Genomic DNA, 14,620 nt, shown 5'->3' on the forward strand with positions numbered 1-14,620 from the left:
CATAGAATAATAGAATATCTTGAGTTGGAAGGGACCCATAAGGATTCTCAAGTCCAACTCCTAAATCTGATAAGCCAGGGAATGCAGAGGTTTTAGCAGCTGTGCACGGTGTGTCCCACCAGCCCCTATGGAAAGCACCAGGTTGAGTTGTCATCCTTGATACCCACATAAATTGTTTGACCCACTTGAAAAGGTTTGGCACCATTTCTGTTGTGTGGTGGTGAGTAGGTATGCAGACTGCCTTCCTGCTGGTGTTAATTAAGAGTGTGTAGGCTTGCAATCTGCATGAGCGGTGAGATGAGAATGCAGACTGCAGCTAAATCGGTGTTGAGAGTGGTGAAGAGGATGCAGACTGTACAACTGTATCACTGTAGGTAAGGAAGGAAAAGTAGGTTGTGTGTTTAAAAATGTAAGAGATTTGGGATTGGTTTACACTGGTAATGTGACATAATTAGAGAAGGGCTTTAAACAAGGGACCCTGGCAAAATGTAGCAGGCACTGTGTGACAGATTTGAAAGCATTCCAGTGTACTTCTGCTATGTATTATTTTGGAATATGTCATTTGAACCAAGTGGTGTTAGAACTCAAAATGTGACTGAAGAGCTGTAGCTGTATTTTCCTTGCAGTTACAACCATATACTCTCTTTGTGGCCTTTTCTTTCAACCATGATTCTAAGTCTTAGGGGGTCAAGACTTACTTTCCTCTATCTTGAAATCTCAGTGGGCTAATTCAATGTTCCTTGCATCCAGATCATAGCTTTGGTATATGTTTTAAAATACTTTATGGAATGCATCTGAAATTGATTGGTCAAGGAGCTCACAGAAGGTAATTTATAGATTCTTTAGAAGGGCTAAAAATGTTTACCTTGGTATTTCATTAGTCGGGAGGATTGCGAGGGTAACTTGAAATCAATTTACTTATTCCAGTTTACAGCAGTGAAATTAGTTTACCTTATTTTGTGTTTTTGTTTTCCTACCAAAATTCCTGATTCCATTGATGAAAGTTGGGAAATAAAAAATAAAATGCATTCCTCTGTCTCCAGGATACTCTGCTTTTCTGAAGGCCTGTTCAGGAACAGTGTGCCATCTGCTGTGCTGGCAGTTTTCGAGAGTTTCTGGCTCTGGCAAATTTGTTTGATTACTGTATCTGTTAATTGGACATTTAACTCTGGAGGTATTTATTGTTCTCAGCTAAGAAAACCATTTTCACATTACACCAGTGTGCGTGTGTCTTCTGAAATCAACTGATATTCCAGTGTGACCTGAGATCTCACATACTGTAGAATCAGCTGTGAAATATTTTGTAGAGACATCTTAAGATTTTTTTTTTTTTTAATGCCTGAGATGGATGGTGTATGCATTTTAAGATTTAATGCTTTCTAAAAAGGAAGAGTAATTTTAGGACTTGTCTAACTGCAGAACAGCGTGTAACTTGACACGGATGTTAAACCAGAAACATTTTAAAAATTTATTTAAAAATACACTGGTTTTACTCTGAATTTTCCCCTGAAAGACCTGTGTTGCAATTGGAAGGTAACTTTCCCAGTAATGTGGGTAGAGTGCATTGAGTCTGAATATAATAAAAATGTCACCAAAAATATTAGTGTTTTGGGCTATATCTGGGCCCATCAGGATTAAAAATAACAGCTTCAGAATGTAGCATTCATTGTATGAGTTTATGGTCTTCTGAATTAAATGAATCTAACAAAATTAAAAATCCCCTGTCGGGTTAGCTTTGATTTGTGGTTATTAGGTGAGACAGTTGTCCCAGAAGCATCCTGTTGGCTCCATTGGGATAACTGCTTTCATGTTTGACAAATCCCAAATATTCTTTGCATCCAAAGCTGCATGTGCATTTTGTGAGTTTGGTGGCCATTGCCTTACGTCAGAGAAGAACTTGCTGAAACAATAGGTACTCTGTTAAAGAGACCTGGATTGCTGTGAAAACTGTTCAGAGCAAATCTCCTGAACTGTTCAATAAAGAATAGGATTGTTGAAGGTTTGTTTTCAGCACTGAAGGAGCCATTGATGTGAAGATTGGTATCATTGCTTGCTGGCTCATTTGAGGTCTGCTTCTGAATACAGTGTGAAGGAGAATCAACAGAAGACTTTCTCTGCCCCTTTACCTTCCCTGCTTCCTCAACAGTTTTTATTTAAAATAAAACCAGTATTTTTTTGCTATTGAGCAATGTGTTTTCAGGACTGTAGAAATATTTTCACTAGAGAAGTCTTTCAGCCCAGAAAATCAGAGCTGTTTGGTTTCATGAGTCAAGTGAAGCTTGGTGAACTGTTCTGCTGAGAACAGGATCTTCGACATAGCAGAGACACTACTGTTTGGGTTCTGTGACAAGAGGTGCCCCAGTGGGTTTTGGAAGAATTTAATGAAAAAACTTTTTCTTGTAGATAAAGGTGGTAGTTGTTTCAGAATAAAAAAAAAAAAAGAATATCTGATAGGGGCTATAGGTAGAATATCCTTGTAAAACCTCTTGTTTGTAGTGGGGTAAACAACAATTTAAGCTTAATAGACAATCCTTCAGGTTTAGTGTGACATACATACTTCACAGAGACACCTTAAAGCATTCTGTCAATACCATTTGGCACTGTGATATTATTTGGGCCTTTTTGTCTTCTGTAATATCACACACATCCATCCTTTCTATACATGTAAGATTGACAGACATTCTCCTTATTGATTCTGTAAGCTGTTTGAATGTGTTGTGTATTCTCTAGACAGACTACTGTTAGTTTCCAGCAGAGAGTCTTTTAAATATAGTTCATGGTACTAGCAGGCTAAATGCTTTGTTTTCTTCACCCCCCCCCCCCCCCCCCCAAAAAAAATACTGAGCAGTAATTATAGAGGTATGTAATTTAAATTGCAAGGAAAGCAAGTAAATTAAATGTCTGGGGCTTGCTGGAGCCAAGAGTTTGAAACAAATGTTAGCAAATATATGGCATCGAACTTGCTTACCTCTCTCTTTTTTCCTCCCATCTGCTTATTTACTTAATGTTATCTGAAGTTGTGAAGACTTTCCTCAAACGATAAATGCTTCAATGAGGAACAGAGTTGTGCTCTGCTAGTATTTTTAATATAAATTTTAGGTATTTTCTTTGATAAATGTAGGCATAACTGTTTTTCACATAACTCTCCACCCCATACACAGTGTATTTAGCTCATCTTGGGATGCACATTTTCAGTATGATTCAGTTAATCTGCACTAAGAACAAGTCCAGGTACTTTGCCTGGAGCACGACTCTTACTGCCTGAAGAGTTTGAAGCCCCAGTTGGAAGTCTCTGCAGTGAGAGCTAGCATGCCTCTTATTTATCACACTTCTTCCCACAAGTTTTATGGATTCTGAACTACTTGATATGCATTAACTTAATTGGATAGTGTATTCATCCTGGTTGTTTGGCTTCATTTGGGTTTATTTGATGTATTGAGTATAAAATCGATAAGATAAAGGTTTGTTTGGAATTTCTGCCTTCCAGCTGTAGCTGCAGGTCTCAGTGCTCAAGTAGGGGTTAGTTAGCTGGGCAGGGGTCACAGTTCAGTCCCATGGTATAGCACGTGTTTGGCTAGTGGAAAGGGTTTCCTAGATAAGAGATCCTCTGGTAAATCATGAGGAGTGTGCTGAATGTATAGTTATATAAGAAGCAGTAACTTGTCCATGGAAATTTCCTTGAATAGACAAGCTAAAGAACATTCTTAGTACAGAATGTCTTTTAGAAATGTTTTGAAATTTATCTTCTTGGTTGTGAGTGACCTAGATGGCAGTAGACAGCAGTGCTAGCATGAAGATTCCTGCTGCAGACAGTTTGCACTCTTATCCTATTGCTTTCAGGCTTCCTGAAGCATTCCATGTATTTTCTGTTGCCCAAATGGAAACTTCTGCTTTATGGAAAAATGGAGGCAGTGGGGAAAGAATATAGAGTGTTTATTTTAAAATGAAGGACAAATAAAACTGGAATACCTTTTCCTTTAAGAACTATTGCATATATTGACCTGCTGTATAGTGTAAGCAAAGATTTGAAAGCTGAAATATGAGATGCTGTAGAAAGTGATATGACTTCTAAATTTGACACTGAGGTCTGTGCAATCAGTAATTGAAATCTCTATTAGCCTTCCACAAAGGATGGTTTAGAACGTTATTTTTTCTAGGTCAGTTTCTGATTCACCTGGTCAGCTTTGTAGAAGAAGTGTCAGCAGAACTGCTAGGTTTGTATGGGGTGTTGCAGGTTCAAGAGTGATATATTTAGCAAAAGTTAAAGTTTAGTTTTGTAGCCAATACTCCATAGCTTATGAGCCCCCAACAGTATACAGTATTTCAAGTAGAAGGAATAAACTGGGATCCTTTTGTACATGAACAAGTTCACGGTTGTCAGCTATACAGTGTGTTTATATCTGCCATATTTGCATTCATGCAAGTTGTTCTGAGATCTGCCAAATAGGAAAGCTTACTTTCTGTACAGAAAATAATTCAGATCCATCCTGTTGGATAATGTCACAATAGTTTGATAAAGCTCTTATTACTGTTGTCCATCAATTGCTGCACTGCTAGAAATTAGTTATTTTAATATATTGAATAAGAGGCTCTTTATAAACACTTAGGTGAGTTGAAGGGGAAGAGTGGTAAATGATTGGGTTGTTTTGCTGCTTTTTTCTGAGACCTCATACTGTACTTTTCTCATAGTGGACTTTGGTGATTGCCTTTTTTCACCTGCTGTCTACAAAACCTTAAATTATAGTTAACTGTGTGAAAAGTTTCAATGTACAAGGAGACTTGCTAAAAATATCCATCATGAATTTTGGTAAAGATAACATAAGGAACTCCCTGCTGCATGAGCAGGTACACATAAATCATTTCTATTAAGGATGCTTTGGAGTGCTTATGCTGTTACTGAATCAAAAATAACTAATATTAAACAGCTATGGTAAAATTGCCATCTGTTGTAAAAGGTTATGGGATTATTTTGATATTTAGATACTTTTGGAAGTTGGAAGTACATTTTCTTGAGTTTGTAGGCCAGCAAATACTTGTGTATGTTTTGTTTCAAATAGCAATTGTAATTATTTCAGCACTTGTGAAACTGTTATGAAAGGCCTTATTTAACGGAAATAGTTCAAAGGATTTTGTTTAATCATGATCCCAGGGTGAGTATATCTCTTCTAGCTTACTGAATCAAATCTGTGTGCTTTCTGTTTCTTGAAGTTCTTTCAGAAATCCTGAAAGACACAGTGAACTTTGTTGCCTGCTCAGAAATCAGTGCAACCAGAATTGCGCTCAGTTACTGTAGTGCATCTTACAAGAAGTGAAAGTCAAGGGTTTTTCAGTGCACAGCAGAAATCCTGCCAGTGTTGACAGCTAAGAGGTCTTAATGTGGCAGTATTTTCATACATCTTTTGCCCATTGGAAGAAGGTAGCGAAGGTAGTTCTACAGTAGTATTAATTGTATTGACATTTTTCTTTTAAGTCTTAGATTTTATTTAGCTTGAGGGATTTGAGATGTGTGGAAAAGAATCTGGAAAACTAAGGGGTTTTTTCCTCCAAATTCAAGTTTGAAAGGGAAGAGAGTAAATAGTAGCTCTTTATGTGTTGTTATTACTTGTAGTGTCTGTATGTTTTTTGGGGAAGGCTCATAGTTCCTTTTTGCCCCTTTTCTTGATTAACAGCACTACAGAGCTCACTGTATTGGCAGCTCCTGACCCTAGTTGCCTGTAACCATCATGTAAGGTACACCTTCTAAAGTACACCAGCTAAAGAGATCACTCCAGTGAGCAGAAGTTACTGGGAGCAGAGTTTAAGGGGTATAGTTGTGTATGCAGTAGAGATGATGAAAAAGCTTTAAGAAGGATAGGCAAATTTTAAAAAACTGGCTGATAACTTGCATATTGATTTTTGACTCATGGCTTGCTCTTCTATTTTAACTTAATCTCTAGCTGTTAAGGAAGTATTTCTTAGAGGTAATTGCTGCAATCAAGTTCTCTTAAGTGTCCTCACATCCTCTTCCTTTTTCTAGTCATCACAGGACATTATGTAACAGCAGTTCTTGCTTACAGGGAAGGCAGTACTGTGTGTCAGCTCTTTCTACGTTTAATGTGATCTTTACCTGCTTATGGGAAATGGCTCTTGCTTACTCTGTCCTCTTTTTGGTTTGCTCCCCTCCTTTCCACCCTTTTCCCTCTCCTTAACTAAAAGCATGATTCTGTAGTTAGCAAGTTCTAAATGTAACTCTTGCAATAAAGATTGATCAGTGTACAAGAGTGCTTCTGGAGAGAGTCTAATCTTACCGAAAGAGAAGTTCCAGGTGTGTTTTAATAACATAAAGCCTCCCCCACGTAAATAACATAGACGTACCTGTGCTCTGCTGGAAATACTTTCACTACTGAGGAATAGTGAGATGTTCTTGATGAGTGGTCAAAACTCCAGAGTCTTTAAGATAAAAAACAATAAAAATGTTTTTAAATATTCAGAACCTTTTATTATGGAAAGTGATGGTGCATATTGTGAACCAGTGTTCCTTGTCCCCAGCTGTGATCACCACTTAATAATAAAGCAATATTGCATGGAGCAATTGACACAATTACTTGTGGTTTATATACTTCAGATTTCAATATCTAGCACCTTCTGCCTGTGATAGCTTGCTTCCAGGTGTGATTTTAGCCAGCTGACTAAAAGGTTTAAGTATTAAATTACTTTTTTTTATCTTTTATCTTCTGGAGGATCTGCCAAGTTCATATATAAGCTTAAATAAACTGCTGCAGTGTTAGTGTAATGATCTATACAAGATTGCAGTTTTAAGAAATGAAGTGCAAAAATACCTACCCATACAAGCAGTGGGGACACTCAGCTAAGTAGAAAGCAGCTTCCAGAACTGGGATTCCTATCACAAAGGATAAGGCTTAATAGTCTTAAAAAATACTATAGGAGAAAGAAGCTAAACTTTTGGACTACACTCTCTCTCTTTTTTTTACATAAATATTATGTACATACCTAAATCTACATGTAGACATATATCAAAATTGTTTTAGGACATTGCTAATCTTCTGATAAAGGTACAGAAGAGTTAAAGCTGTTTTGAGCCCAGCTCATGTAAGGCACAGGTGTCTAAGAACTGAGATTAGAGATAAATTCTGAGGACATCAGAGAAGGAATCTTTTCACAAGCACATTAAGACTCAGTTACTTCAATCTAATGCTCCAATGGGGAAGAGGAGGGGGAATAAAAAGAAAAAAATCACCCAGCATAAATGTTATAAAATCTTTGATAACTACATGTTTGCACAATTGTCTAATACCCTGCTTTTCCCTTGCTAGGACTTAATTCTTTCTTCTTTGCCACAGCATTCTTTCCTATGTATAGGAAAAGAAAGGAGTGCAGTAGCGAATAACAGCTTTGGCTACTTAGTCCAGGTGTTTAAAATATTAATTTAAATGTCAAGTATATGGTGTGAGTGCTCATTCTGTTGTTTACAGCTCCTTCCCCATCATGATTCTTCCCTGTGGATTGTGCCTCTAGCTTTCTCCTACCCTTCCTCCTCTCTTGGGAAGTGCCAGTACCCCATAACTTTCTGTCCTCCTTGGAAGTGACTGGTGGCCCTCTTAAAGTGAAGACAGAAACTGGAGCAGCAGTTTGCTGCTGTCTTGACAGATTCATAGTCACATTTCCCTAAAACAAAATACTGGGAGGAGATCATGATGAATAATACGGGAAAGATCTGCTGACTCTTCAGAAGTGTTTTGAAAGAGGGTGGGCAGTTGAGGAGCCTATGTTCAAACTAGCTGGTATGTTCTTGTAATAATTTCTCTGTATTATCTTAAGCTGATCTTGAGATTGTGGGGAGTGGAAAATCATCCATCTTCACGGAATTTTCTGTTATAATGGATCTGGAAAAAATAATAAATAGTTTCCACAGACCTCTGCGTAGCTACCTGTAGATAATACACAGCAGCCCTTGTAAATACTGCTGTAAAATAGAACAGGTGTGAAATTCTTCAATTTTTTCCTAAGAGTAAAACGTGTTTCAGCAGTGAAGAAGTTTTGATGTATTCTTAATAAGGGATTTAAAGCAAAATTGCATGAGGTACAAATTAGCATTCCAAGATATTTTTTTTCATGATTTCAATTACTAGAAATGATGTCTGAGATTCTTTCCCAATATATTGCTGAAACATGACGTAGGCATTGGGCGTTACGTGTGTTGTTTATCATGTAATTCTGAGATTATCATGTGAGATAAAGTTACACGATCGTTTAAAGCAACTGAGATGAAATTATGTCCAGCTATTAGAATCAGTAAGCATCTAAAGAAGTAAACATTCCTAATTTCAGCTCTTGGAACGTGTTTCGAGTTTAGGCTTAAAACAGTTTAGAGATGCTAATTGACTATGTTTTGTTGAAACAAAAAGTTTCTTGATGAAGAACAAAGCTTATGACCTATATATTGCTACAAGGAAAGATTGCCAGTTGCGTTAGAAAACCTGCAATTTGAAGATGAAAATTTTACTTTAATAAAGAGGTAAATAGATTAAATGTAGGGAAGTAGGTAAACAGTATATTTTGAAATTGTTTAGGGTTTTTTTTTCTGTATATTTATTTGCACATTGCAAATTTTTGCCATGTAAATCTTAAATTTGAAAAATATTACTTTGGGTTTTATCAGCTTTGTGTGTCAAGTTTAAGGTACCCAATTCTGGTTATCCTAACCTTTAGGCAGTGTGAGATGCTTTTATAGGGTCATAAATGTTTTTCTTATTTTTGGGGAGATAGCAAAACATAAATGACAATTTCACTTTTTTATGTTAGACACTACTTGTCTTCATTTTTAAATAAAAAAAACAAACCAAACCAAAAACCTCATTTTCTCATTTCATTTTCTTTAAAGGCTTTTTTTTTTTTTGTGGCAAAGTTGTATGATTTGTGTTTATTGTAACACTTTTTATTTTTCAGTCCCAGAAATCCTGGATAGAAAATACTTTCACCAAGAGGGAGTGTGTGTACATCATACCAAGTTCAAAAGACCCCCACAGGTAAACACGAAATGATGCAAGAACTCATTGCTGCTCTTAAAAAATTAAAAGACATCGTTGCTATAAAGAGAATGTATAATCAATTTTTGGACTAACTGTTCTCTCTGTATAAAATACTGTCTGTAGTTCACTCTTTTGTGACTGCACATTGTCACATTCTGTCTAGCTTAGAATTTCATTTCCATTTCTGAAACTACTTTGACATTGCAGAAATTGTTACTGAACATTCCCCTGTTCTCTTTGCTGCTTCTTCCCAGTCTTTCCAGTGATGTCTGTGGTATGGGGTTTGGGGTTTGTTTTGTTTCATTTGATTTTTATGGCATAGTTTGGAAGTCAACCTCAAAGAGGTACACTGTATTGAATTTAAAGAGCTGAACTGTGAGTGTAGAGTGCAGTGTATAAGTAAACATGATGGTCAGGAAAAAGGGAGGAAGTATTCATAGAGGAATAAAGCAAGCCAAGAATTGTGTTGGGAGAAAAAACCCAAACTGAACAAAATATGAATAAATATTTGCTTTCAGGCAAGATAGGTAAAATAAGAACAGTTTGAACATCAAAAAATTTCATGTAGTATCCAGTAATTTGTCATCCTTAAGTTTTATAAGGAAAAAACGAGTCTGAAAAATGGGGAAATATATTTCTAAATGGGAGGCTGAGACTGATGAGGAATAATTTGTATGTCTCACATGCTGCGTTTACCTTAGAGATGCAAAATCAAGCAAATTAATGATACCTCTAACATATCTATTTGGTAGAGTTTACCTGCACTAAATATTGTAGGTATAATTTTCAAGAGTTCCTAAGATGATTGAACTTGATGTGTGTGGTCATAACGTTTGTGTCACAGATTAAATAAGGTGAATTTGAAAATAAATTTAAAATTGGGATTTTATGGCGGTTTTATCTCCCCAAAGTGTTTACTATTGTCAGTATGGATTTTAGAGTAGCTTTTTTGGCTTCATATATTTGAGAGCAGCTGAGAAACCTTTTCTTCTGGAATTCAGGAAACTTTTCCAGTCTTTTCAATAAAAAGTTTAATAAATTTATTTTTGTTCTATTGGAGCAGGGTAGTATTCTTCTTTTAAGAACTTTGGTTTTAGGAAGAAAAAGAACAAAGTAAATGCTGCAGAATTTTTTAAGTTATTGTAAATAATTCACCACATTCCTTGAAACCACGTGACATAAGAAGCTTTTAGAATTTATAGCCATGATTGTAGCACATGGAAAAGTTGCAAATGCAAACAAAGTAATTAGGAAGCTGTTAAAATTTCCAGAGCATTTCACAAGGAACAAAATGGTCCTTAACACCTGCCTTTTTGGTTTAACCCATTTGTAACTTATAATGGACATTACAAGTGTTTCCTCAGATCTTTTCCTTCAGTTTAAGAAACTATTGTTTGTGAATTATCCATAAATGAATCAAATATATACAGGAGTATTCAGTATGTTTTGTTCATCTACACCTTTTAGTATAATTAATAACTGTTAAGAGAGGATCTAAAGGGATAGTTCAGTATTAAAACCACAGATGATTAATAGCAGAGTGTGAACTTTTATACAGTTAAAAAATGGCTTATGCTTAAAGTCTGAAAACAGTTTGACTACTGTATGACCTAAATATTTACATTTTTGCATACTGCCTCTTTCTTAGCCACAGTTGCTTAATGGCTGCTTATAAAAATCATGGAAAAGAGTGGTATAGATCTATCTGCTATGCTAATTTTAGATGTTAAGAAAGCTGTTAGCAAGAAAGCACAGAAAATGTTTAAGATGGAAGCAGGTTGAAATTAAGAATTCTTTTCACACACTAAAGTTTATGTGGAGACACTACTGTGTATGGTTTGTTAAAGTGTATCTTTCTTTGCACATGAAACTCAGAAATGATCAAACAACCTTCCCACACAGGCAATTCAGTTTGCATGTGTATTAAGATGACTTTATAGACTAGATGCACAATGCATAGTTAGAAGGAGTCTAACAAAACGCTGGTCTGTTAGCAGTTTCTCAACATCTAGCAAAATGTTTCAGTTTGATTACTGTAGATAATCCAGTCTGAAATATTCCCAAGCTTCAGATATTGATGTTTCGAAGCCTGAAAACCCATCTGAAGTCTCAGGACTGAAGCTTTTGCATGTTTATGCGTTTTTACTTGCCAAGTGTACTAGTGTTACATGAACTAAAGACAGACACGTTACCACATTAAAAACAGGCAAACTCGGGCACTTTCCATTTACTGGAGATCTCTTTGGTTGAGTAATCTTTCTATAAGCATGTGAAGTAGTGCCAGTGGTTTGTTGCCACACACAGGCTCTAAAGTTGAAGCTGGAGTTAATTCATACATTTAAATATTTCTTATAGATGCCTTCCAGGATGTCAGATTTGTCAGCAACTTGTCAGGTAAGAGTTCTTTGTTATTGCAATATTTATGAATATTTTTTTCCATTAAATAAGTGCTTTCATAGTAGTATTTTTAAAAGTTTTGATCAATATTGCAAATGACAAGTTGGTGAAAGATTAGATATAAATAATGAGTAAAGAAATGTATGCAATATATTGATCATAGTTTTATTACTGTTTTATAATTTGGCTTCAAAGAATAACTTTTCCATGTCCTGACTATGCAATTATTTCTGGTCTCCAATTGCTATCTCTCTGAGCTTCAATATTTTGCATAATAATTATTTATTCTCATTAATTCTTAGTATAATGCTTATTAAAACAAGGTTTGCTCTGGAAAAAGAGGGTTATATAATATTTAGAATCTTTGCTTTATATATCTGATTTGTTTCTTTTGTAGATAAAAGCTCTCTCTTGTCTTATAATAATAGTAATATTTACTGAAGTATTTTGATGGATATGGTTGGGTGCAGGTGCTGTTGCGGCCGCTTGGTCAGACAACATGCTTGTTTTACTGCAAGTGTTGCTATGAAATACTCCGATGTGAAGCTGGGTGAGAACTACAATCAGGAAATAGAAGAATGGTCAGTGGAAAAACATACAGAACAGACCTCTACTGATGCTTATGGTGTCATCAACTTTCAAGGTGGCTCTCATTCTTACAGGGCTAAGGCATGTATGACGTTTTCTTGTTCTTCTTAATTCTAAACATGTTGGTAGAGATGGGGGTTGCTTCATTTAACTTGTGAAATTGAAGGCTGAGAAACAATGCTGACAATACTGTGACAAACTTGTACTGTTCTAGTATTTTTATTTTGTGATCTGGATCCTTTCTGATAACCATTTTTAAATTTATATCTCACAACAACAGTTGCTCAGATCTATCAGAATTAGTTGTATACATGTACCTTAAAATTGCAAATGGTGATAATTCATCATCACTTCAGAAAACATTACATTAAGAATTCAGTGTCACTGTTTTAGACTTCATGAAAATACAGTTTACTCATCTGTGCTACCTGCTTGCTACTGATAATTTGTTCTAGGGCCTGTTAAGTAGAATCTGCTTTCTGAACCCTTTATTCATGATTTTCAAATGATGAAATACTATTTAAAAATATGGACAGATGTGGAATATGCTTCTTTACTAGATTTCTTCAAAGTTATTAAAGCATAACTGAACTGATCAGAATAACATAAGCTTTTTGTGAGAGAGAGGTTAGCTGAAAACAAGCATAGGAAAGAAACTGAAATGTTGGAATCCAACTCGTATCACAAGTGCAGGTGTACTTGAGAGGCCATAAAACTGGAAATTCTGACATATTCTCCACAACCATTTTGTAAAGGATTTCTGGCTGTGGTAGAAATGATTTAATGATCAAGCTGTTAAAAGCTGCAAGGAGTTCTGTCTGCTACAGCATGGGTCCTGTGGCCAAACTGGAGTGTTTGAATGAGGGAGCTCTGTTCTTTATGCAGCTGGCAGAACCCCCAGGGATAGTCTACGCTCTAGGTGAGGACATCTCTGTGGAGAGGAGGGCTCTTATCAGAATTCCTTCATGTAGGTAATAGCAGTTTTTGTGTTCTTTTGTACAGTATAGCTTAAAATTGCTATGAATCCTTTCCTAGGAATACAAAAATAGCTGGCGGCCTGTACTCATTTCTGTGGGTATTTCTGCGGAGTGCTGGTGGGGTTGCTAAAATTGGTTTATTGGAATAGTGATGTGATGGGGCTTTTTCAGGGTTTTTTGATTGTGTTTGGATGTTTTAGGGTTTTGTTTGTTTGTTGGGGTGTTTGTTATTGCTAGAACTTGATTCAGGTAGGGCTTATTCAATAGTTCATATTAAAGATGCAGCAGTATTTTTAACTGATCAACTATCTACTTAATGCTGCTAAACATAGCAACTTAAAGCTGTGAGTTTTGAAGTTTTCTATTACAGAATGGCTTTCCTTCCCACCTGGAATACCGGTAGATGGTAGAAATTTTATAAATGTGTCTGAATTTAATCTAATTTAGAGATCATTCAATACTTCCCTAAAGACTCATTTTTTTAGGTCATTGTGCCAGTAGGATGGAATAACAGAATCACAGAATGGTTTGGGTTGGAAGGGGCCTTCAAGATACCTAGTTCCACTTACCTGCCACTGGCAGGGACACCCTCTACTAGCCCCATCGAACCTGGCCTTGAACACTTCCAGGGAGGGGGCAGCCATAGCTGCTCTGGGAAACCAGGGCCTCACCATGCTCACAGGAAAGAAATTCTTTCTATTACCTAGTGTAATTCTCTCCTCCTTCAGCTTAAGGTAATTCCCCCTTGTCTGTCACTGCCCTTGTAACCAGGCCCTCTCCAGCTTTCTTGTAGCCCCTTTAGGTACTGGAAGGCTGCACTAAGGTCTCTCCAGAGCCTTCTCCAGGCTGAACAAGCTCAACTCTCCCAGCCTGTCTTCATAGGAGAGGTGCTTTCTATATAAAAGGAAAACAGATCTATACAATCCTTCTATAATTATTCCCCTTCCAAAATTTGCTTCCAAAACCATTAACTGTCCAGTCATTAATTCCTGAAGACATACAGTAGGCTTGTTCACTGCATCTCCTGTGTTTTGAGACTAGTGAATTACATTTTTCACAGCCAGGGATAAGAGAATATATCCTGAAGTACATCCTGGTTCTTCTTTCTACTCATTGATTTTTATGGTGGTTTCTTCTGAGAACCTTTTAACTCTCTTCTTGTGCCTGCAGTATGTACGACTGTCATATGACACTAAGCCTGAAGCTATTCTGCAACTTATGCTGAAAGAATGGCAGATGGAGCTGCCGAAGCTTGTTATATCTGTACACGGGGGCATGCAGAAATTTGAACTTCACCCACGCATCAAACAGTTGCTTGGCAAAGGTCTTATTAAAGCTGCAGTAACAACAGGAGCCTGGATTATAACTGGAGGAGTGAACACAGGTAAAAAAGTAGCCATGGATGTGCACGGTTAACTGGATTATAGTTTTTAGGAGCCAAAAGATTTAATGGATGTGTAGCTTCACCTTAAAGCAAAGTAAATTTGAGTGAGTTTGGTCAGGTGAAATGAAAAGAATACATTGTGAACATCTGTAGTTTGAAGATGTGGTATAGTGCTTTTCCTTTGGTGGTGTGTCAAATAAGTTCCCGGATCGTTCAAGGCCCAGTTAATTAATAAACCAGTTGTA

The 14,620-nt window shown here is 36.5% G+C and overlaps 1 protein-coding gene across 1 annotated transcript in view; it reads left to right on the forward strand.

Moving 5' to 3' along the window:
• TRPM7 (transient receptor potential cation channel subfamily M member 7) overlaps positions 1-14,620 on the forward strand; it is a gene marked incomplete at its 5' end in the record, with an annotated part of 55,398 nt that overhangs the window by 12,120 nt on the left and 28,658 nt on the right. Inside the window, 4 exons of the mRNA XM_084267934.1 lie at positions 8,947-9,026; positions 11,385-11,423; positions 11,897-12,095; positions 14,162-14,375. Of these exons, the coding sequence (XP_084124060.1) occupies positions 8,947-9,026; positions 11,385-11,423; positions 11,897-12,095; positions 14,162-14,375 (532 nt within the window). The remainder of the gene's footprint in view (positions 1-8,946; positions 9,027-11,384; positions 11,424-11,896; positions 12,096-14,161; positions 14,376-14,620) is intronic.

Source organism: Gallinula chloropus (assembly GCF_964237585.1).
Source record: "Gallinula chloropus genome assembly, chromosome: 9".
Lineage (NCBI taxonomy): Eukaryota > Metazoa > Chordata > Aves > Gruiformes > Rallidae > Gallinula > Gallinula chloropus.